The sequence below is a fragment of the Gossypium hirsutum genome, chromosome A02, assembly GCF_007990345.1.
Source record: "Gossypium hirsutum isolate 1008001.06 chromosome A02, Gossypium_hirsutum_v2.1, whole genome shotgun sequence".
Classification (NCBI taxonomy): Eukaryota; Viridiplantae; Streptophyta; class Magnoliopsida; order Malvales; family Malvaceae; genus Gossypium; species Gossypium hirsutum.
The window spans coordinates 9,549,428-9,571,275 of NC_053425.1; the positions used below are offsets into that span (position 1 = coordinate 9,549,428).

At 32.6% G+C, this 21,848-nt stretch overlaps 3 protein-coding genes and 1 long non-coding RNA gene across 8 annotated transcripts; 2 read left to right on the forward strand and 2 right to left on the reverse strand.

Annotated features, from left to right (window-relative positions):
- The first annotated feature begins 1,244 nt into the window (after window positions 1-1,244).
- LOC107951547 (uncharacterized protein At4g13200, chloroplastic-like) lies at window positions 1,245-2,744 on the forward strand. Its single transcript, XM_041083208.1, has 3 exons — window positions 1,245-1,282; window positions 1,487-1,661; window positions 2,552-2,744. Exons 1-3 carry the CDS (start codon window positions 1,245-1,247, stop codon window positions 2,735-2,737), a joined length of 399 nt encoding a protein of 132 aa, XP_040939142.1. The 3' UTR covers window positions 2,738-2,744.
- A 1,208-nt stretch (window positions 2,745-3,952) lies between these two features.
- LOC107951548 (tRNA pseudouridine synthase A 1) lies at window positions 3,953-6,905 on the forward strand. The gene is made up of 6 exons (XM_016886631.2): window positions 3,953-4,127; window positions 4,211-4,319; window positions 5,456-5,595; window positions 5,676-6,038; window positions 6,202-6,264; window positions 6,444-6,905. Exons 1-6 carry the CDS (start codon window positions 4,032-4,034, stop codon window positions 6,678-6,680), a joined length of 1,008 nt encoding a protein of 335 aa, XP_016742120.1. The 5' UTR covers window positions 3,953-4,031; the 3' UTR covers window positions 6,681-6,905.
- On the reverse strand, window positions 6,897-11,149 carry LOC107951549 (G-protein coupled receptor 1). The gene is made up of 9 exons (XM_016886632.2): window positions 10,835-11,149; window positions 10,495-10,526; window positions 10,192-10,361; window positions 9,930-10,024; window positions 9,516-9,617; window positions 9,355-9,411; window positions 8,636-8,779; window positions 8,035-8,105; window positions 6,897-7,432 (listed from the first exon to the last, which is right to left on the reverse strand). The coding sequence occupies exons 1-9, from the start codon at window positions 10,997-10,999 to the stop codon at window positions 7,327-7,329; spliced, it is 942 nt and encodes a 313-aa protein (XP_016742121.2). The 5' UTR covers window positions 11,000-11,149; the 3' UTR covers window positions 6,897-7,326.
- Window positions 11,150-12,479: 1,330 nt separating this feature from the next.
- Window positions 12,480-15,629, reverse strand: LOC107951550 (uncharacterized). Of its 5 annotated transcripts, none has more exons than XR_001698489.2 (4): window positions 15,209-15,629; window positions 13,990-14,686; window positions 13,017-13,158; window positions 12,480-12,939 (listed from the first exon to the last, which is right to left on the reverse strand). It is a non-coding gene; the product is annotated as an uncharacterized lncRNA (long non-coding RNA). The 5 variants fall into 5 exon arrangements; XR_001698488.2 differs by having other exon boundaries at window positions 14,771-15,629; XR_001698490.2 differs by having other exon boundaries at window positions 15,302-15,628.
- Window positions 15,630-21,848: the final 6,219 nt, after the last annotated feature.

The following is a 21,848-nucleotide window of genomic DNA, read 5'->3' on the forward strand; positions in this document are numbered from 1 at the left end:
AATTAAAAATAATTAAATTTTAAGGTAAATTACAAGCAATGTTATTAAACTATTAATATGTTTACATTTTAATCATTTAACTTCAACAAGTTATAAAATGATTACTAAACTATTCGAAAGTTTTCATTTAAGTCCCTGAATTGTTAAAATCATTGCTGTATAGTTTCTTTGTTGGCACCAGCTGAAAGCTCTCTTTCCCCTCCTCTTCAACAATTCAATTTTTTGTTACGAAATAACTTTAAACGTCATGAATCCATAAACCAAAATTCAAATAATTTTTTTTTTGATATTTGACATTGACTGTCAAATTATCTTGGATCTAAGGTCTTTTTTTTACTCATTATCAGCTATTGATCCTCCATATAGATCATCAAATCATCGCATGGAACTCACTAACTTAACTTTAAAACAAACTTAGTAGTCCAATGATTTAAATAAAAACATTTTTATAGTTCAATGACTTAAATGAAAACTTTCAAATAGCTTACTGGTCATTTTGTAACTTTTTAGAATTAAGTGGTCAAAACATAAACTTAAATTGTTGAGTGATGTTAGGTAGAATTTACACTGTCAGTGTGTTTGGTTCAGTGTAATAGGTAATCCATTACGCCCCGATTACGCGCCTATTACATTGCCGACCTATTCCGGCGTTTGGTTCGCTGTAATAGGTATTACGCGCGTATTACAATACCGACCTAATCCCCAAATTCTCTGCTTTTCTATTCCCTTCCCAAATCGAGGATTACCCATTACGTCCGGCTTCCCTTTCCAAGTCTCTGTTTTACCCTCCCTCCCTACCCGACCCTCTCCTTTTTCTGTCCTCATCATTTCTCCTCGTCTGCCTTTACCGATTCTCTCTCTCTCTCGATCATTTTTTCCCTTTCTTTTGTTGCAGCACGTTTGAAAGCCACTGCTTCATTTTTTCTCTCGGTCTCGGCGTGAGGTATGAATCTTTGTGTTCATTTTTTCAGGTCTGGTTCCTTTCGGTTTCTTGGTGTTAATTCCTTTTTCTTTTTATTTGGTGTTCAAATCCATCACTGCCAAGTGGCTTCTGAGATTCAAAAATCCAACTATTCTGGGTTTATTTTGTGTTTGCTTCATGAACTTTGATTTTAATCGAGAATTTCTCTGTGTATGTTTGTAGTGGAAATATACAGTAGAGGGTGTATTTATACATGAATAAATCCCTAATTTTTTTCTATTTACAACATGATAATATTAATGAGCTCATTAAGATAGTCGAAATGCTAGAAGAGCTCATCAAGATAGCATCATTAAGCTGGTTATAGTTGGAGTAATGAAGCAGGGATTTTATCTTGCTGGAAAATAAGTATTGACAATACCTAATAGTATAAACATGGTTACAATTGTGTGCACCTGTGGGATTAAGGTTAAATTGAGTGTTTCTTGAGAAGAAGGAATGAACCCAACCCCATAATACATTGTAGCTGTGTGTTTTTTTTCTTCTTTTTTATGTGAAACTGAGTGGGATACTTAGTATTGCAGGTGATAATGGAAGCAGGAATGTGCTGGATGCTTTTTTCTTAAGGAAGGCTGTAGCCGAAGCATTTAATGAGAGAATCGAGTCCACAATTGGGGAATTTTTGAGTGTTGTTGGAAGGTTGCAGGCTGAGCAACAAAAGCAAGTGCAGGATTTCCAGGTAACCAGATTTTGTTCTTGAATCTAATCCTTGATAAATTCATGATTCATGTCATGGCCCTTTCTTTTTTTTTTGGGGGGGGGGGAGGGGGTGTTCACTTTTGCTGGGTTTATTTCATAGCTCTTGGAATAGCTTATTTGGTAATGCACAAACGCCACCAGTGGAGAGTTTTATGAATTTGAAATTTGGCTTTAATACACTTCTGTTCTGCTTGGCCATTACGTGTGTTTCTGAATCCTAATGTTATGGTGCCCAAAGTGATTGGTTCTATTGCTTACAAACCAAACCTTACTGGAAAAATAACAATAATTTGAAGGTATTTAAATGGGAGGAGCTAAAGGTTTTCTTTTCTTTTCTTGACATCTGTTCTTGGGAGCCTTACGAAATTGCAGTCATCATTTGTTTTAAATGCCTTCTTTTGATGCTGGTATTATTTTTGCTTCATTTACAATAGGAAGAGTTAATGTAAGAGACCCCTTTTCTTTCTTTTGAGGAAAATTATGGCGTTCAGGTTTTCAAATATACTGTATCAATGGCATTTCCAGTAACCAACCCTCTCCCTTAACCTCATCATGAACTGCATGGCCATAGTTTCACACCAACTTAAATTCTAGCAAGTTGTATTATCTGAATTCCACTTCTAGTTAGTTATTGGAGGCTCAAGCTAGAATTCAACTTTACTTCTACTACAGCATTTTTGAAACTGACCTGTGTCGGTTTACATAGGGATGTACCATTATTTTCTGAGTAAATGCAATAACAAATTGGCCATCAGGATCTTTTCTTCTTTTGTTGGAATTGAAATCGTTCATCTGCAAATTTGCTGCATTTTACTACTCCATTTTGATGATTTATTAAAATATGACATCCCCTTTAATTCATGCACACAGGAAAAGGTATTGGAAAGAGCAAAAAGAGCCAAAGAGCAAGCGGCACGCGAGGCATTGGAGGCACAAAGGCTGATTCCAAAGTCTACTTCCCTAAGTACATCTATGGGCACAAAGGCTGATACCAATTCTTGTATTAAAAAGGAAATTCATGGACAAAATGTTGTTATAAAAAGGAGCAATATATAATTTGGTACTTGTGTTTTTTCTTTTTTTAATCTATTATTTGTATTTGATAAATATTTTGATACTTAAAGATAATGGTGTACCAATTCTTCGTTATAATTTAAAAAGGACATCAAACTTTAGTACCAATTCTTGTATTAATATCAATTATGATAAAAATATAACGATTTTGATACTTTCAAAGATCTCGTTCAAATTTAATCATTATTAAAATAAATTGTGCTAACTTTAAGCTGAAATAAAAATTTTATTTATGTTATTTAAGGTATATTAAAATATAATTAAAATCATTATTTATTATTTAATATTTTTAATTGAAATATAATTAAAATCATTTTGATTATATAATATTAATATAAAACTATACATTTAAATTGAAAATATAAATAAAACATGGCATAACAATTAAAATTTTTTTCTTACCATTAAATATCAATGTTCAAACTTTTTGATGCTGTAAAACTTTTGAACATATGGATTATGATGTACAATTTCATTTTCATCTAACTTTTTCTTAGTATAAGTTAATTATGTTTATGCAGAATATAATTTTCAAGTTATATATTTAATAATTATTATGTTAATTTATATTTTACAGTATCATATATTATGATTTCAGTAAATTAATATAAGAATATTAATTATTAAGAATTTTATTAAATTATATATTTTAATTAAAATATATTTAATAATAATTATGTTAATTTATATTTTACAGTATCATATATTATGATTTCAGTAAATTAATATAAGAATATTAATTATTAAGAATTTTATTAAATTATATATTTTAATTAAAATATATTTAATAATAATTATGTTAATTTATATTTTACAGTATCATATATTATGATTTCAGTAAATTAATATAAGAATATTAATTATTAAGAATTTTATTAAATTATATATTTTAATTAAAATATATTTAATAATAATTATGTTTAAATATGATTAAATTATTTATTATTGATAATAATAATCTTATTATAATTTAAATAACAATAACAATAATCATTTACCAAAACAAATTTATGCTAAGGGTATTCTAGTCATTTTAGTTTTTTCTATTATGCTATTACACCTCTATTCCATTCAACCAAACACAAGATTACTATTACGCCTCTATTCCATTACATTCAATCAAACAGTTAATTTGCTATTATACCTCTAATAGGGATTAGTTAAAACGACGCCGTAAGGTTCTATGTATCCCTTTTCATTTTCTGGAAGGATTGTGTTTCCAAATCCTATACATAGATTAAGGAGAGTTTTTGAGAGAGGAAGAGGGAGCGAAAATATGGGGAGTGGTGGAGGAGCTTTAGGCCTTTCATCTCCTCTCTTTGCAAATGGGCATCTTTCTTCTTCCTCCAATTCTACTTCTCTACCTCTACCTGTATGTAACTCAAATCTTTCTTCTTCTTGTTTTGCATAAATAAAATAAACCCATTTCTTCTTTCTTCTTGTTTGCAATTGTAGGTGGAAGATGGTAACCACTTGGCAATGGTGAAGCCCAGCAGCAGTGTTGTTAATCTTCCCCACTACAAGTGGCGTTTGCTTATAGCTTATGACGGCACCCGCTATGCTGGTTTGCTTTCCCTTCTTTTTCTTATCTATGTATCTCTGCATGTATTTCACAGCCCCCTTGTAAATTATCATTCATCACTCTCACATTCTGCTGATTGGTTTTTTCTTTATAAAATAATTAATAACTAATTAATACTCCTAATCTACACTCTGGAAAGTTTTTTTTTTCCTTAAAGTTGAGATAAGCTCTGGTGGAAGTTCATGTGGCAGCATTAGCATTGGCATTGGCATTGATATCTTCCTCAAGTTATCTTGTGGGTGGGTTTTCTCCATAAATGCAACATCTTTCTCTGCCCTTGTTCTTTGAATTTGCTACCTTAACATGAACCCACCCACTTGCTTTAATATTAAGAGCTAAGAGCCAATTTGTTTCGTTGCCACAAGAAGAAAACTTGGATTTCTCTAAGTAATTAGTATTAGTCTGCTCTATCTAAATTTAGGATTAGCATTGTTGATGCAAGGATGGATAAATGGCTCACCCTGTTCAGGACAGGGCGGAGAGCCACCGAGTAGGGTGGCTGGATTGGTAGGAAGGAGTTGAGATAGGCTGGAGAATGTTGATTACTTGGTTTTCTCCTTAGGATCCCACTATTGGCGGGTCAAGGGCAAGTGGCCTTATGTCATAGGCTTAGGTAGAGTGGCAGTATGATGTGCCCTAAGTTATCTCATATGGGACATGGTAGTAGAGATCTGATATGGCTGTTAATAAGTGGGTCCACTTGTCAAGAAAGTTGCAAGCCGAGGGGCTCTTATGAGGAATCCCCTTGGGGGGGGTCTATTTGTACCGCTTTGGGACTTGACCATCTGGGCAATCATAGCGGGGTGTAACAAGCATCTTATGCCCCAACAGCCTAAAGAAGAAACATTTTTGCCCTTAAATGTAAAAATTTACTAGATTTCATTTATTCGTTGTGAACTTTGTTTGAATATTTCCATCTGATGCTATGCTTGATTCTTGGATTCTACTGCAGTTGGAAAATTTGCAGTTCTAAAATATCATGTTTTCAAGTATGTTAATGAATGACAATCCTTCTTTACAAAATCCAATGGCCTTAAAACATGCTTTAACACCTTTGATTGATGGCAAGGCTTCGGTGTCTTTACATCTTGAATATTGAGCATCACCATCTATTTCAGGTTGGCAATTTCAAGTTTCACCACCAACTATACAGTGCATTGTAGAAAAGGCTTTAATTCAAATAACAAAGCTCGAGCGGGAGTGTCTCCACTTTGTTGGTGCTAGTAGGACAGATACGGGAGTTCACGCCTGGGGTCAGGTCTGACTTTCTTACTTGTATGAGGATTTGGCAAGCATCCATCAATAACTCCCAAACTTACAGTCAATTAAGATTTTCAGGTGGCACACTTCATTACACCTTTCAATTATGACAGCTTGGAGACCATTCATGCTGCTCTAAACGGGCTTCTTCCTTCTGACATCAGGGTTAGAGAGATCAGTGCCGCAACACCTGAATTTCATGCTCGGTTTTCAGCGAAAAGCAAGGTTTACCACTACAAGATTTATAATGACACCATCATGGATCCATTTCAGCGTCATTATGTTTATCATAGTGTTTATAAACTCAATACAGCAGCCATGAGAGAAGCAGCAAAAATGTTTATCGGAAAGCATGACTTCTCAGCTTTCGTTAATGCTTCACGTAATGATCGAGTTCCAGATCCTGTGAAGACAATATTCCGCTTTGATGTCATTGAAATGGTAATTGCTGGTCCCTGTAATACTTTATGTTCCTTCAAAAACCGGTTCATTCTTAAAACTTTAGCTTCTAGCTATCGTTGATTTACTAGCTCAATTTGAAACCAGTTTGTTTCCGTATTACCCTCTCGGTGTTCCTGTGACCCTTTATTGGTTTGTTGTACAGGGGCCTCTTATACAGCTGGAGGTTGAAGGTTCCGGTTTTTTGTATCGACAAGTTCGAAACATGGTGAGTTGTTGCAAAATAAAATAGGTCACCTTAGTTGTTTTTACACTTGAATAGGTGTTAACTAGGAGTAACTTACATTGCAATTTTTTAAGCTCGTGGAGAGGAAATTTGCTCTGGGTCTATCATCTTTCACTTGAATAGGTGTTACTTTTCTTGGTTCTAACTTGTGAGTTATGTAGGTTGCTTTGTTGATTCAAATTGGAAAGGAAGCAATTCCTACAGAGATTGTTCCAAAGATTTTGGCAACTCTAGACCGCAGAGAGCTGGCCAAATACGCCTTGTCTGCCCCACCGCATGGCCTTTGCCTTGTGTCTGTCAAATATAATCAAGAGCACCTACTGCTTCCTTCAGATTGCCCGACAACTAGCTTTGGTAGACATCATACTATCACCAAATGTAAGCTTCCCTTTTATTAATTTCAACTCAGCAAAACCTTAAAAGTTTGAAAAATATCTGAATTAGTCAGAAAAGAAATAGATTGAGATTTTTGTTAGCTGTTTATGGGCTTACAAGGTGTCAACTTCAAAGTTCCTTATACTGAATCCTGGTATAGCAAAGGCGTGCAGCCTTTAGATGTAAAGGCCAAGGTCTAGGTAGTCTTGCTGAAAAATAAATAAATTAACAGCGGAAGCTTTAAACAATTTTATACTAGAATTTGATGATAACAATGTACCAGAATCATACAAGAATCATTAATCGATTGATTGATTAAACGAACAAACTTACTTCAATTACAACTTCACACAATTGTTAACCAATCAACTAACAGGGCACAACAGCATATGAACAACTAAGCACAAGACACTATTAGCTAAAAAATAAGGGCCACGTTGCGAGACGCCCATTTGTGGCCGTGGTCTATTTCAAAATTACAGATGCTGCCTCATATAGCATCAGTCTTGTGAAGTGTCAAGGTAAGAAATGATCCAATCCGATTATAGTTTTCACTCGAACACCAGCTTCAATTGTCTCCCAACAATTTAAAGAAAGAATATCTACAAAACTGTGACAAAGCTAGCAATGCACTTGATGTTTTGGTAAGGGCAAATGTCCAACTGCCAGTTATTGCTGGTCCTGAACTTTAAGGGAGACCAATTCACTCTGTTGCTGTTGGTTTCTATGTCTTGAACTGTTGGGGAACCATCTCTTAAGTCTTTCTGGCCAAAACCTGGTGAAGGATGCAGCCACTCATTCTTCCACTGAAAATAACTATTGCAAAAGCAGCAAATACCAAAAATAAAAGAAACTACACCTAAAACATGCTTCTTGGTTTCTATCATATTTCCTAGCAGATATCCAATGTTTTAAAACCTGGAGGAGAAGCCGCTATCAATCAATATTTAAAGTTCACCTGCTATGTGGTCTCTTATTTCTTCATTACAATTTACCCTTACTCATAAACCAAGAAAATATCGGAGACATGATTTCTAGCACTACAACGCTACTAGATTGTTGCATGGAACAGGTTATAGGCTTGGCTGGCTTTTTAAATTCTTTGCCCAAGACCGCAACTAGATCGTTGGGTCTTACAGGACCAAAAGAAAATCCCAAGCAAGGCCCAGGTTTGAAAATAGTGTCCAAGACTCAACCCAATAGAAAACCTGGTCCTTGTACAGGTGTAATTATTAATCCATGGTAAAAAATTGCAGAGGATTGCACAAAATGTCAAATGTGACGTTCAATATATTGAGTGGTCTAAATATTATACATGGAGAAGTCCTGACAGATCCCATCAAGCAATGTATAAGAAATTCAGAATTTGCTACTTACAGTTCCAGTCTTTCAGAAATTGCTCGCCTTACTGAAGCATTCAAACCATAGGCTATTGAGTTGAAAAGGCCCTAAAATAGATCAACAACAGCAGCAAAATCAGTTTCTCAAAGACGCTTTACAATGAAGAACAAGTGCTTCATTCTTTGTACCACACTAATTCAACGGCACTTCCATCAAACAAGTTAGAGATAACAAAATTTGGATCCCACTTCGAAGCAACCTACAATTATCCATTAGGGCCTGGCTAGATACAAGAGATTTTCACAATGGCCCTATTAATGTTACATAAATTGCTTAACCTAAAAAAAAAAAGTGAAAATAAAAGAAATTTCCACCAAGACATTACTTGGAAACTTGGGTTAGTTTCCATAGTGGAACAAAACAGTTCTTTCTAAATTGAGCATGCTCAATTTTGCTTATCTGGTCACCCCCCCAACCCCCCACCCCCCACCAAAAAAAAAAAGAAAAAAAACAAGAAAAGCTCATAATATGTAGTGAGAACATGTTTTGCAAGTGAGATTTAATTACTATACTAACAATCAAAATAACAAGATACAGGCATACACATATAGGTATTGATAGTTTCCGAAGCCATTACCATAAGTCCAGCTGTCCCAACATCAAGAAATGTGAGCCAAAAGATCTTGTGGCCAGGCTCAATAAAATCATGGATGCGATTGATTGTGCCGAATGCCCATGATCCAATTAGGATCAGTGGATAGTAACCCCACCGGTTCAAAGCCTATGGAAAAATAAAATAAATGGCAAATAGACTTAATTTAACTTAACAATGCTTGAAGGTAATAGAGGAAAGAAGCAGAAACAAGTTTATTCCAATGAATTATGATGACTAACTCCTATGGCTTTGACAGGGAAATCTCAAAGACAGTAGAAAAGGCAGTAAAGAACCATGAAAGCAGGAAACAGCTAAGGCCAACTCTATTTCAAACTAGGGCAGAAACCTGAAAAAGTAGAGCTGTAATTACGCAGCAGTCTGAAATAAATGGAAATAGGCTAATATTTTATCGAGGATTACAGCTTCATACAATATTTAATATATTTTTTAAGTTGCAAAGAAACCAAAACGGCATAACTTTTCTCTGGGAAATGAAGATATGTAATCATCAGAATCATAGAAACAAATTAGGATTACAAGGTATAATAATCAAGGTGGAGAAGAACATAAATACATGAATGATCAGGCATTTGCATTCAAGCAGTCAAGAGCAACAAAAAAATAGAAAAGCTCCATTTGATTTGTATGTTTCATATCTTTAACTTTTAATCTATCATATGCTCTGCTGAATATAGAATTACCTTCGTGTCTGTCCTTGAATCAAACTGGTATGCACGATCTGAAATGCCAACTGCCATCTAAAATTTCCAAAGATAGTAGACATGTGACCTTGCTTGGAGATGTACAAGTGTGTCAGATTAAAATTATGAAAATAATTAGATAAAGATAATAGCGAACATACACGGGTGGCATTATTCAGCATGCGTATCACTTGAAAGTATGTAAAACCATTGTAAAGAATTGCACCCCATAGTGGGACATAAAACGTTATGAAATGAACTGCCTGCATAGATATTCCAAATACGTCAGATAAACTATAATGCTAAAAAATCATGCTATATTTATCATAAGATAATTACAGGTCAAATTTTTTTCTTAACCTCATTATTTCCATGCTCAATTAGTATGTATAAAAGAATATAGAATACATTATTGTCTAGACACAGCAACTCAAAAGCTACATTCAGAAAGGGCGAGAAAACAAGGCAAGGAAACATGAAAGCCTTATAGAAACCAAGTGCTTGAAGACAAAGTTGGATCTAGTAAGACTATATCCAACGGGACAATCTGACAGACAATGCTAATTTTCACTTGCCTTTCCAGTGCGACCTGTTTGTGCCCAACACCATGCTCCCAAATGCGTGTGGTCATTACCAATAGAACGTATGACAGTCATAACCAGCGAAGTTCCTGCAGGAAGTAATCGATGTCCAATATAAAAAAATGGTAAATAGCATTAAAGGATGGAGAAGGAACCAGAAAAGGAAATGACAAATGTGAAGCACCATGTAGAATGTAGATAAGTAGTAACAAGAAATTAGAAATAGAAACAGGAAAACATGTAAATATTATCATACCCCAAACATACAAGTGAAAGACAGCCTCCAAATCTTCAACATCAGTTTTGTGTCTAACAACAGTTCGATGAAGAGTAAAAGCAATAGTTGTTGTCCAGAGGAAGGAAGCGACACAGAAGAAATGCGTGGTGTAGCCCTGAGCATAACAAAAGAAACCTTTTGACGGGTCCCTGCATTGAAAAACAGATCTATACAATGAATATATCAATTTGTTTTAGTACATTGGAAGTCCCAAATCCCCAGTAAATACTAGAACAGAATAGATGCAAATGGAAATTGATTGCGTGGGGGGGAATACCATACCCGACCATGTTAAAGAAACTGCAAAGCATGTCCTGCGGCGATCCAAAAAAGGGAAACGGAGGGAGAAATGGGTAAGAAGCATATCAGATCAGATTCCGAGGTTTAAGAGAAAAATAATAATGGAACAACATCACAAGTTTTCCTTCCTAGATTCGCGCACTGCACACATAAATTGGATCTTCAACCGTAATCTATTGAATTGAACAAAACAAGTATACGAACATTCCTGATCCTATATCCATCATGATTCGTTGAACAATGAACAAAACAACGAGTTGCAAGTTGTAACTACTTCAGTACCAGTAAAATCTTGAAATTTAAGGAAAGGAAGAAAGATTACAGAGAGAGAAAGGTAGAAGACAAGCTTGAAGGAGAACTTGCGAAGTTCCTTGAAGAGGGAGTAACAAAGCACAATGAATCCGGATCCAACGAACGATAGACTCGATGCTCCACTGTTCACAGCCGTCAATATTCCTCGATCGTGAAGGGAGAGCACCGTCGCCATTTTTTCTTTTTAGGGTTTTAGTAAATGTTAATTCTGTATTGTTTTGGGTAACGAACAAAAAAATTCCATTCAACAACCAAAAATTAAAGAAAAAAAAAGAAAGAAAGAAAAGAAAAGTGCAGTATTACAGCACAACATTGAGAATTTGAGAATTTAAGGCTTAACAGATGAATCGAAATGTGATGTGTAAACGCATCGTTTTGAGCCTTTGGCCCATTGTTTAAGACGCGTCGGTACTCCTCGCTAAGAAAGCCTATGCTAAGTTTTTTCCTCGTTTTTTAATAATCAATGTCAACGCGAGGATAAAACGAAAAGACCTTCATTTCGTTAAAAATCCTTAATTAATTAATTAACTAATTAATGGTAAACTATAATAGAGATCATTCAACTAATATTAAAATTAAAACCATAACATCCCTAAAGTCTCTTTAGTCGTAAGAAATATAAACTCGGGAATCTATATGTTAAGATCTCTTAGAATAAATAAAATGTGAATTATCAATGTTAATAGAAATGAGTATTGGATATTAAAGGAAGTTAAAACAAGTAATATGTTGTGAGATAATGGTTTGAAGCAAGGACTAAATCGTAAAGAACTGAAAAGTAATGAGGTCAAGTCATAAATACTCAAAAGTTAAAGAGTTCAAAGTGGAAAAAGTTTTGGGACTAAATTTTTAATTTTTCCCAAAGGTGTGAATGGTGAAATTTTTAATTTTTATCAAAGGTCAAAATGGCCATTTCACAAGAAGATAATTTTTGCGTAAATTACTAAAATACCCTTAGGTGTATGGATGAATCATGACCATTGGATTTACTTGGAGATTAAGGAGAAGAATATGGACCCTTGGATTATAATTATGATGTTGGTGATATTTTATTATTATTTAATTATTATTTTAAATAATATTTTATTATTTTAATATATATGATAATTATAAAGGAAATATGAAGAACATACTTTCACAAAGCTCTTAACGCCCACCAAAGGGAAAAGAAAGAAAGTTTGCAGTTTGTGCAATTTAGTTCTTTTCCATTAAATCTATCATTTTCACTCAAAATTCATGAAATTTTCATAGCCACCAAAAAGAAAAAGTGAAGTAAAAATCCTAATGCTCCGTTTGTTTGTCAATAAAATAATTTCTGGAAAATAATTTTCTTTTCTGGTGTTTGAATGAATCTATGTAAAATATTTTCTGTTATTTAGCAGGTTTCCTGAAAATATTTTCTGAAAAAGCTGTTTTAAATTAAAAAATATATATTTAAGAATTTATTATCTTTTCATTGTTTAATTGAGTTTATTATACATGTATATATATTAATAAATTTATATTTTAAATTATTTTTACCTATATTGCAATGATTTATTTATAAATAAATAACAAAAATAATACTCAATTATTAAACTAAAATATTAACTTTCATAAATTGAAAACAACCAAAGTAATAAAATCGAGCTAATATGTCAATTATACAATAGTAATGATCAGTAGTATAGGTTAATTCATATATTTCCACATCGAGCTAAAAAGTCAATTATACAAGTACAATGATCAGCAGTATGGATTAATCCTTGTATGTCCTTTGTTGAGTGGAAATATTGTAGGCCTTTATCAACCTATCCAACATTTGCACAAGCAAAAAGAACCCAACAATAATAAAGTGCCTATAGCAATATCAACCAACACCAAAATATTGCCTTTACCAAAAACAAAACAGTGGCTATACAGCACAAACTCTGTACTAATACCAACCAAATCCAATATCCAATATCAAACTAACAAAATGCCAAAGCTCTTTGCTTGCTTCTAATTTGCAACTGATTCTTGTGTGATTATAAGATCTCCACTAGTTTGGCGTTTCTTATTTGGTGATTTCAACTTCACTGAAGAGCTTGCAGTTGATGTCAGACCTGACTGTGTTGTATTTGATCTTAATCCAAACTGAAAATTGTAAAATTATAGCGAGGTAAGTAGTTATAAATTAGCAGAAATTGAAATATTGCTAAACTAAAACTTACATAGAATGTCTGCTCTCCAGTTTTCATATTTGTGTAGAGGCCTAACCCATTGACAGACCACCTTCAAGTTTTCATACTTGTGGAATGCTTAGTTGTGGAAGCGGACCTAACTTGTTTTGGTTGATTCTTTCTCTCCAATAAGCTAATATTACATTGAATAAAGGTAGACAGAAATTGAAATCAAAGCATGAAATAAAAGATTAATAAAATCGGAAGTGGAATGATTTAGAAAATTGAAGGCCTTTCTTATTCAGATCAAGACAGTAATATGACATCTAAGTTAAACAAAAGGCTAAAAACTGGTTTTCTAGAAACAAGAAACTGCCTCATATTTGATGTTCTATACCATAACTATTACAAGCTATGAATGTCTCTTAGGACCACTGGCATGCTAGGAAATCTGATACAAAATCACTAGACAGTAAGCTTGGAGGATAAATGACTCATGTCTATAATCACATCACATGGAAGCCATCACACAATCACAAAATAATGCTATCTCAGGGCCTCCAATGTATATCCTAAAAGACCCCAGTTCAACAATAATAAATTTGGCAAAAAGAATGTTAAAGTGAAACTCTTTAACTTGTAAGTTGTTCTTCTGTTGACTAAGAGAATGACACCAATAAATAAATCAAAGATAAGAGCGAGATGAGGAATCAAATAGAAAAGGAGGATAGATAAGAATGAGAGATAATAAAAATTATCATAGTTCAACCCAAATTACAACCTTCAAGCATTAAGCATATCCATATATATTGAAATCACAAGCTAAATATATGGGAAAGATCATTCTCACAATAGAACTTCCCAACCCAAATCTTTTTCTAGACAGAACATTTTGGTACTAAGATAATCTAGAAATCATTAAAAGTAAACATAAAAAATGCTTAATGGGGGAAAGACTATATAAGAACACGTTGTATCAAATAATTAATAAGCAACTTGATTAAAGCAATCAAAAACTACTTACTTCTGGTGGTGTTGCACAAAGCATGTAGAAACAGTGATAACTTCTCTCAGGATTAGACACTTGACAAACACGTGATCTTTCTAATAAATAAGTCCTGATGGCAGCTTCTGAAATCCTTCCCCTCCAGTCAAATTAAATCTCCACAAACTTACCAAAGCGATTACATCATTCAAAACATGCATGTAAAGGTAAAAAAAACGATTATAACATAGAATCTACTACATGCAGGGTGTAAAACTTGTTAAAACAAAATATACTCACCTTGATTATTGTTCCTAACAGTCTTAGCATTACCAAATGCTTCTAAAACAGCGTTGGACTATAGATTAACAAAAAACAAAAATAAATGTTGTTATATGTAGTGCAAATTGGGCATTGTTAAATCAACCTATGGCGAGAAATTTATGCTCTAAGTATCATTTTTAAGCATATCCCTTTCCACTTCCAAATAATGCATCATTTTGAAATGATTTGCCTTTTCATATATCTAACTTTACCCTCATATTGAGTTAAAAATAATTATCATTTTCATCATTTAGATTATCATTTTCATATTTTAATCCCAAACCCCCAAAAACAATTAAGAATAAAGAAACAAAGAAAGACATAAAACCCAAACCAACGCTGCTTAATTAAAAAAAATTAAGCTAAGACCCTGCGAAGAGGAATGGAAACGAAACAGCAGCGTCAGTAAAACCTGCAATAGACGCCAGAAAAATCTTGGGTTTTAGTGGGAAGTAGACAAACAAATTAAATACAAAAGCCAACAGTGACTACGTACCAACAATGAAGATAATGAAACCAAGCTAAGAGTGACTAATACTGGCACAAAAAGATATTTTTGTAAATTAGAAATTCAAATCCAGCTAATTTGAAACGAAAAAATTCCAACTTCAAACAATTAATAAAATTTAAAAGCTTTATATACATAATCCTGGATAATTTTCAAATTCCAATAATGAATTGAACTAGAAGTTCACAGTTTTGTTCAATTAGTAATTCCATCTTTATACAAAGAGAAAACCAAGCAAAATGATTTGATATTGTTTAAGAAAAATATTAGACAGGAAAAATGGGAAATATCTGATCTTTTTCCTACTAATTATCTCAGTAACGGCAAGAGCTCTACACCACTTTGATTTCTACCAGAAAACCCATGGATTCAATTTTTTTCAAGAAAAAAAAAAGGAGAAAATTTACAGTGAAATCGAAGGTTTACCTCGAATATAACGTTTGTAATATGGGAAGGACTAAGGAAAAAGAGAAGAAATAATAAGAATATGAAGAATGGAAGAAGGATTAGCAATTTTACCTAGATGAAGAAGGAGATGGAAAATGTCTTACAGGAAAAAAATCCGTAAGACATTTTCCTTAAAACGAATGAGATTTTACCCGTGTCTTGGAAAATATTTTCCAAGTGTAAAATGCTTTCTTGCAACCAAACACCGTAAAAGCAGGAAAATGTTTTCTGGAAAATCAAATCCTTGCAAACAAACGGAGCTTAAAGAGCTTGGTTATCATTTCAGAAGAAAGACATTAAAGTTGGAAGTGAAGGAAATTAGGAAATTAAGGTATCTAGGCTTAAAGATGAAGATGAGAAGTGTGAGAAAACATGCGTATGTAAAGAATTTAGTTAAGAAATTAAGGTAAGTGATTTAAATATTATGTTGTGTTTATTTGATTGTTTAATTTGAGAAGATGTAAGAATTAATTTTGTATAATTATTTTCTATGTTCTGAGTAAAGAAAATATTATGTTTATGTATGAAGAGAATGATGGTTGATGGGTGATTTAGGAATAATTGGATGGATGATTTTATGCGAATAATTGAAAAAAAAAAGTATGTGTGAGTGATTTTAAGTTAAATACACTAGGGTTGCCAACCCTCACATGTAATATAAGGGGAATTGGCATCTCCTGTATTTTGTCCAACACTTTATAATTTAATTCAACTCAATACATGTTATTATTTTTTCAAAAATAAAAATTATTTATTTATTTTATTTAATTAGATAATTTATTTTCTAATTAAACAATTTTCTCAACATAATTCTAATTTCGTTAAAGTCATGACAACTTTACCGTAAAACAAGCTATGAGGGAATATATTTAATTTCCATATTCAACGGATTCACAACGACTAATTAATTTAATTCCATTTTCGAACTTAAATTATTTCATTAAATAATAATCTGAAAACCTTAAATTAATTCTCAACTCAATTTCTCTACTCAATGAGAAAATACATTCATTTGCGAATGTGATTCATTTCTCTAACTTTATCATTTCCAACCATTTTTGTTCATTTGGTTACATGTAATTTATTTCTAGTTTCAACGAGCTGGAGGAGGGACCGATTGAACATATATAATTAGGGTTGAAATGATTTATAATAAAGTTTCAGCTTTTCACCTATCAATTATAAACTCATTTAGTCACGATGCCATTCCACTATAATATCGTGACTGAGCTCTCCTTAATTACATACTATTACAAAAGTTACTTAATCAGTACTCGTCCAATGACCTAGTCATAAGTGTGTTACCCTCATAGGATATCTTAATCTCTTTGGGATAAATCTGTTCTCCCAATATGATCATATTTTATCTCATAATAACCACTACATCTTCCTTAGTGAAAAGTCAATTACTATCAAATAGTAATCAAGTCATTCATCACAAAGACAAACGATATGTGGTCACGTTTACTTTTCATCTATCATGTAATGTCAATGAGAGGATGTCATTTGCCCATTGGTGGGGTTATAAATTCCACTATTGTAAATGATGCTACATATTGTAAAAGTTGTATACCTAACACACTACCTTTCCATTCCTTATCTATTTGAACTCAAGCTTGACCTTACATCAAAGTATACGAGTCATGCATACATAGTCCAACATCCACTCATGATTAAGTTACGTCACAAATGAATAAATTCATAAACGGATCTAGGATCTATTCTACTTGGGTCTAGTTTGATGAATTATCAGTTCAGTCAATCACATTTATGTCTTTATCTTTTGGGAGTGACTTACTGTCAAATGTAGTAGTTATTTCTGTTTATTTCCACACTTAAGGAGCTTGTTTTCTATCATTTTTAGAATTTAATATTATGTTTTTGATATTTAGTATCTAGGATTAAAAGTTAGTAAAAATAAGTATTTTGAACTTATTTTTGAGTGTTGATGACATATTAGGTTGACATGGGCCTTAGGTAGATTTAATTTGTGTATTTAAGTGTGCACGAGTGTTGCATAAGCTTCTCGAGCCGTGAAAGCACGACAAAAACGTCCAAAGCCGTAAAATGGCTGCCATGGCGCGACACGCACCCTATGTTGAGCCATAGTAGCCTCTATGTTGAATCATAGCCTAAACTTGGGTCACAAGCAATGATGACATCAACAACCGTATTTTCACAGATTCTCGTAGATTTTATTTCTTACTTGCACCCAAAGTATCGGGAGCATATCAGGCATAAAGTACACATATTTTAGCAGATAAATAAGATGCTTCTATACACAAATTAGGGCATCCATCCATCAAACACAATTTTACTATTTAATTTTCTTCTATTTTTATGTTTGCTTAATCGAAACTTTTCTATTTCGATGTGATAATAATTGCGAGCGGTGATTGCTCCGGATTCGCGTTTATATTTATTCATGAGCATTCTCTTATATCTTCTCTTTTATTCTTTTATTTATATTTTGTTGATTTGGCCAATTAATCGTTGAATGAATATTAAAATATATTATTGTGTTTTATTCATATCTTGCATGTTTTGGTTAATAAATTAATTTATCTATTAAGTAATTATTTATCTAAAGTTGAGATTTATTCAAGAGTTCTTAGCATATTAGGGAGTGATGCCCCTGATACAATATTGAGATAGGTGAGACAGGAAGGGTATCCTGTCATGTATAACTTGTGCCAAGCAGAGAGACTGAAAGGCTATCCATATTACTAATAATAGACCGAAAGGGTGACTTAGGTGATAATACTTAGTGAAGATGAGACCAGAAGGATATTCTTATCTAAGAGTGATAAATAACTCAATCGAGAATAATTAATTATTTAACTAGATGATTAGGATTTAATCGATTATAGGCTAGAGACTCAAATTGTCAACACTAGGAATAAGAAATTCCATTAGGTTAGTTAGGTTAATTAATTTAATTAATATTTTAATTTGGATTAACACTACTAATTCGTGACTCGATAGCTTAGTAATAATTTTTTGTAATTAATTTAATAATAATTTCTTCAATCTTCAATCCATTGGGTACGATCCTCAGAATACTTATCAATGTTTCGTTGTAAACTTTACTATATTACAATTTGACCCATACGCTTGTGGACACCATCGATTTAATTATATATATTTTTGGTGTGATATTATTCTATAAATGATAACACGTTTATAGGCGGTCAAGTTGTTGGCGCCGTTGCTGAGAATTGCGACGCTAAAAATTTTATTAGATTGATTATTGTAAAATAATATTAATCGAAAGAAGAACGAGCTAGATAATGTTCTAATTTTTTGTACATAACTAAATATTTTTAATTTGAATTTTTAAAGTTAATTAAATATTTTTGTTTTCAATAAATATTTTTATTTTTACTTACCTTATTGATTAGCATATTTAATCATGAATATCGATTTTTATAGGTTTGTGTATGAACTATCCAAATCGAGTTGGTTGTACAGATCTTCGACAAACCAATAGAGTCGTGATTACAAATATGAACAGCCTGAGTATTCGAACAAACTCTCACCTAAGCTAAAACAAGAATACATCTGATATGGATGGAGATTCGACAAACCAAGGGAGTTACAGTGGAGAATGTGAGATGCCCAACTATTCAGTTCAACAAGAATTGGATTTAATAATGGATGATGATGTATATAGGTACTTGCTTGAGCAACATTGGAATAAACAAAGGCCAAGTCAGACACAAGATATCTCAACAACACAGTAGAGTTATGATCACAAGCTTGGTGTGACAGCCTTAATTTGACCCTAGTCGGAAAGTGGTTTCGGGACCACAAAACCGAGTCACAAAATAATTAACTATTATATTCTATGCTTATAATATGTGTAAATGCATGTGAGAGTTTCATGCTTTGATTTTGTCATTTGTATGTGAAATTTATTAAATAGGACTTATGTGAGACATTTTTGAGATGTGATAGGTTAATTTTAAAATGGTCTATTAATGCATGTAATCAAAAAGGTGGACTTGCATGTCAAATTCCCCACTTTAATAGTAGTGGCCGGCCATGATAATGATGATAAGCGATATGTGTTATGTAACAATATTATAAAATGGTAATGGCTTAATTTATGGAATAAAAAATTAGTAAATTAAAAAGATATTAGAAAAACAAAAGAAAAACAAAAGGCTTGTATCATCTTCTTCCTTAGTAGCCGAATATTAGAGAAAGAAAAGGGAGGAAATAGCATTCGGTCACTTTGAGCTTGAAATAAGGTATGTTAATGTGATTTTTATGTAATTGTTTATGAAATTAAATTGGTAAGTGCTTAGTATAGTTAACCCATGGTTTAGATTCATGAATCATTGAATATATATGCATTTGGCAAGTTGCTAAATTTGTGTTATTTTGATAAGTTTTTGGAAGGTGTTATTTAGATGTTAAAGTAGCTTAAATGATGGTTGAATAAGTTGAATTCATTGTTGAGAGGTATGAATTGAAGTTGCCGTATGTATATATATGCATTTTGGAAAGAAAATTTTGTTGTTATTTGAGTTTTTATATATATGCACATTCGGTCATGGGGGATTTAAGATGAATTTAATTGTTATAGATTGTTTTTAAGGTTTGTTAAATTGTTGTGGTCATTGCCGAATATATGTTTAGTTAAAGAAAATTTTTAAATTGTTTAGTTAATTAGTAGGTTAATGGTGTGTGCATAAATTATTTGAAATATAAACTTTGTATGAGTATTAAAAGTTGTATATGAATTTGACCTTGGGAGAAATGTTAGTATAAAAATGCTTGAAAGTTAAATAGGTGATTGCTTTAATGACCAAATGTGCCAAAGAATAATGCATGATCTAGTTGACCAATATGTGTTAAGGGAACATGAATAAATATATTTTGATGAGCTATAGGTTCGGTTATAGTATGAAATGCAATGTTAATACTTAGTTGCTAGTATGTATATGTGTGCTAGCCGAATTTGAACTTGAATAATGATTTGAACACGATGTATTGTATTGAGATTATGCTTAAGGGAAATTATAGAATTGTGATGAAATTGATTGGTGATATACATGTTTAAATAATATGAATGCAAAGAGTTGTGAAAGAGTAAATTGTAGTAAATCTGCTTGGGACAGTAGCTGTAACGTGAATTTGGAAAATCACCATAAATTGTGGGAGTGGAGTTAGAAGATGAATAAATTATGTAATTAAAGCTTAATGAGTCTAGTTTCTAATGAAATCAACGAGAACATATTTTGACTTCTGTACAATTAGAAATTTGATTCGTAGTAAAGGGTGGTCAGACTAGTCAAGCAGTGAAACAGGGGAAACTTTAAGAAAAATCTAGTATTGATTGGCCAAACTAAAAATTCTGAAAATTTTATAGATAAAAGATATATGAGTCTATTTTTAGGGAAATTTTACGGCAATTGATTTGGAATTTCGTAGCTCCAGTTATAAATAATTTAGTGACTGTTGCTCAGGAAGACAACTTATTGTGAATTTGTGATTATGAGGTAATCATTGATAAAAATTTGTTAAGGAGTTGCTTAATGTTTTCTTATAAACTTACTATGATCTATGTGTGTGAAAGTCAAATATATATATTATATTTCTGAAGAAATGCTCGAATAGTCGAATAATGACTAGTTTAAAATTTTTGAATTTAAGCTCAAGAGCAAAGTGGGTCGAAGTTGGATAGGGGAAAAGAGAAAGTAATTGAGTAGCCTTTCCGCAACCGTTCAAGTATATCCGGAGTAAGTTTTGAATAGTCAGATTTAGTACATAATTGATAATGTCTTGATATGTGTATGATAACTGTACTGCGATCTATTGATTTTATTTGAATATAGTTGAGTGACAAATAATTTATGTTTAAGGCTTAAAGCCGAATAGACATTAGAAGTTAAGCTTGGAAAGTAAAATGGACATATATTCTTATGTATGTTATTGAGCCAAAAGTTATATGAATGGTGCCCATGTTATGTTATTATTCGAATGGAATAAATGAACTATGACTGTGAGATGTTATTTGAATTGAATTTTCTTGCGAATAAGTATGCATGACATTCAGTGATGTATATCCAGACTTAGGGTCCGCAGGCTATGTGCTGGAATTATCCGAACTTAGGGTCCGTAGGCTATGTGCTGGAATTATATCCGGACCAAGGATCCACAGGCTATGTGCTGGAATTATATCCGGACTTAAGGTCCGCAGGCTACGTGCTGGAAATATGTCCGGGCTAAAGTCCCGTAGGCTTCGAGCTGGTATTATACCGGGTTTGTGCTGGCAATTGGTTTCAAGTCCTAAGACCTGACAGGCTTAATGCCAGTAAGTTAAGTAAGAATACGATATTGAATGTTCGCAGTAAACCATCGTCGAGTAAGTACTATACATTTAAAATGTTCAGGTACGTATTACTTACTCATCGGTGAATTGATTTCGAAGTGAATCATTAGCATCAAAGAAGAATATATATATAAATATGATTGATGGTTATATTTATGAATATGAGAATGATGTAATCGGTCATGGTATATTTTTATATGAATTATATGTTAAAATTTCTTTATGTACTCATGTACATTCAGTCAATGATTTTGTGAATTATTAGTATTAAAGAATGAT

Excerpts from the sequence above, each read along its gene's own strand:
- LOC107951549 (XM_016886632.2), bottom strand. The coding sequence starts at position 10,999 with ATGGCGACGGTGCTCTCCCTTCACGATCGAGGAATATTGACGGCTGTG. Across the intron at positions 10,362-10,494 it reads AGTTTCTTTAACATGGTCGG|GGACCCGTCAAAAGGTTTCT; the intron begins GTATGGTATTCC and ends TTTTCAATGCAG. Across the intron at positions 8,780-9,354 it reads ATTCAAGGACAGACACGAAG|GCTTTGAACCGGTGGGGTTA; the intron begins GTAATTCTATAT and ends ATTTTTCCATAG.
- LOC107951548 (XM_016886631.2), top strand. The coding sequence starts at position 4,032 with ATGGGGAGTGGTGGAGGAGCTTTAGGCCTTTCATCTCCTCTCTTTGCA. Across the intron at positions 5,596-5,675 it reads GAGTTCACGCCTGGGGTCAG|GTGGCACACTTCATTACACC; the intron begins GTCTGACTTTCT and ends TAAGATTTTCAG. Across the intron at positions 6,265-6,443 it reads ATCGACAAGTTCGAAACATG|GTTGCTTTGTTGATTCAAAT; the intron begins GTGAGTTGTTGC and ends TGAGTTATGTAG.
- LOC107951547 (XM_041083208.1), top strand. The coding sequence starts at position 1,245 with ATGCTAGAAGAGCTCATCAAGATAGCATCATTAAGCTG. Across the intron at positions 1,283-1,486 it reads AAGATAGCATCATTAAGCTG|TGGGATACTTAGTATTGCAG; the intron begins GTTATAGTTGGA and ends TGTGAAACTGAG. Across the intron at positions 1,662-2,551 it reads AGCAAGTGCAGGATTTCCAG|GAAAAGGTATTGGAAAGAGC; the intron begins GTAACCAGATTT and ends TCATGCACACAG.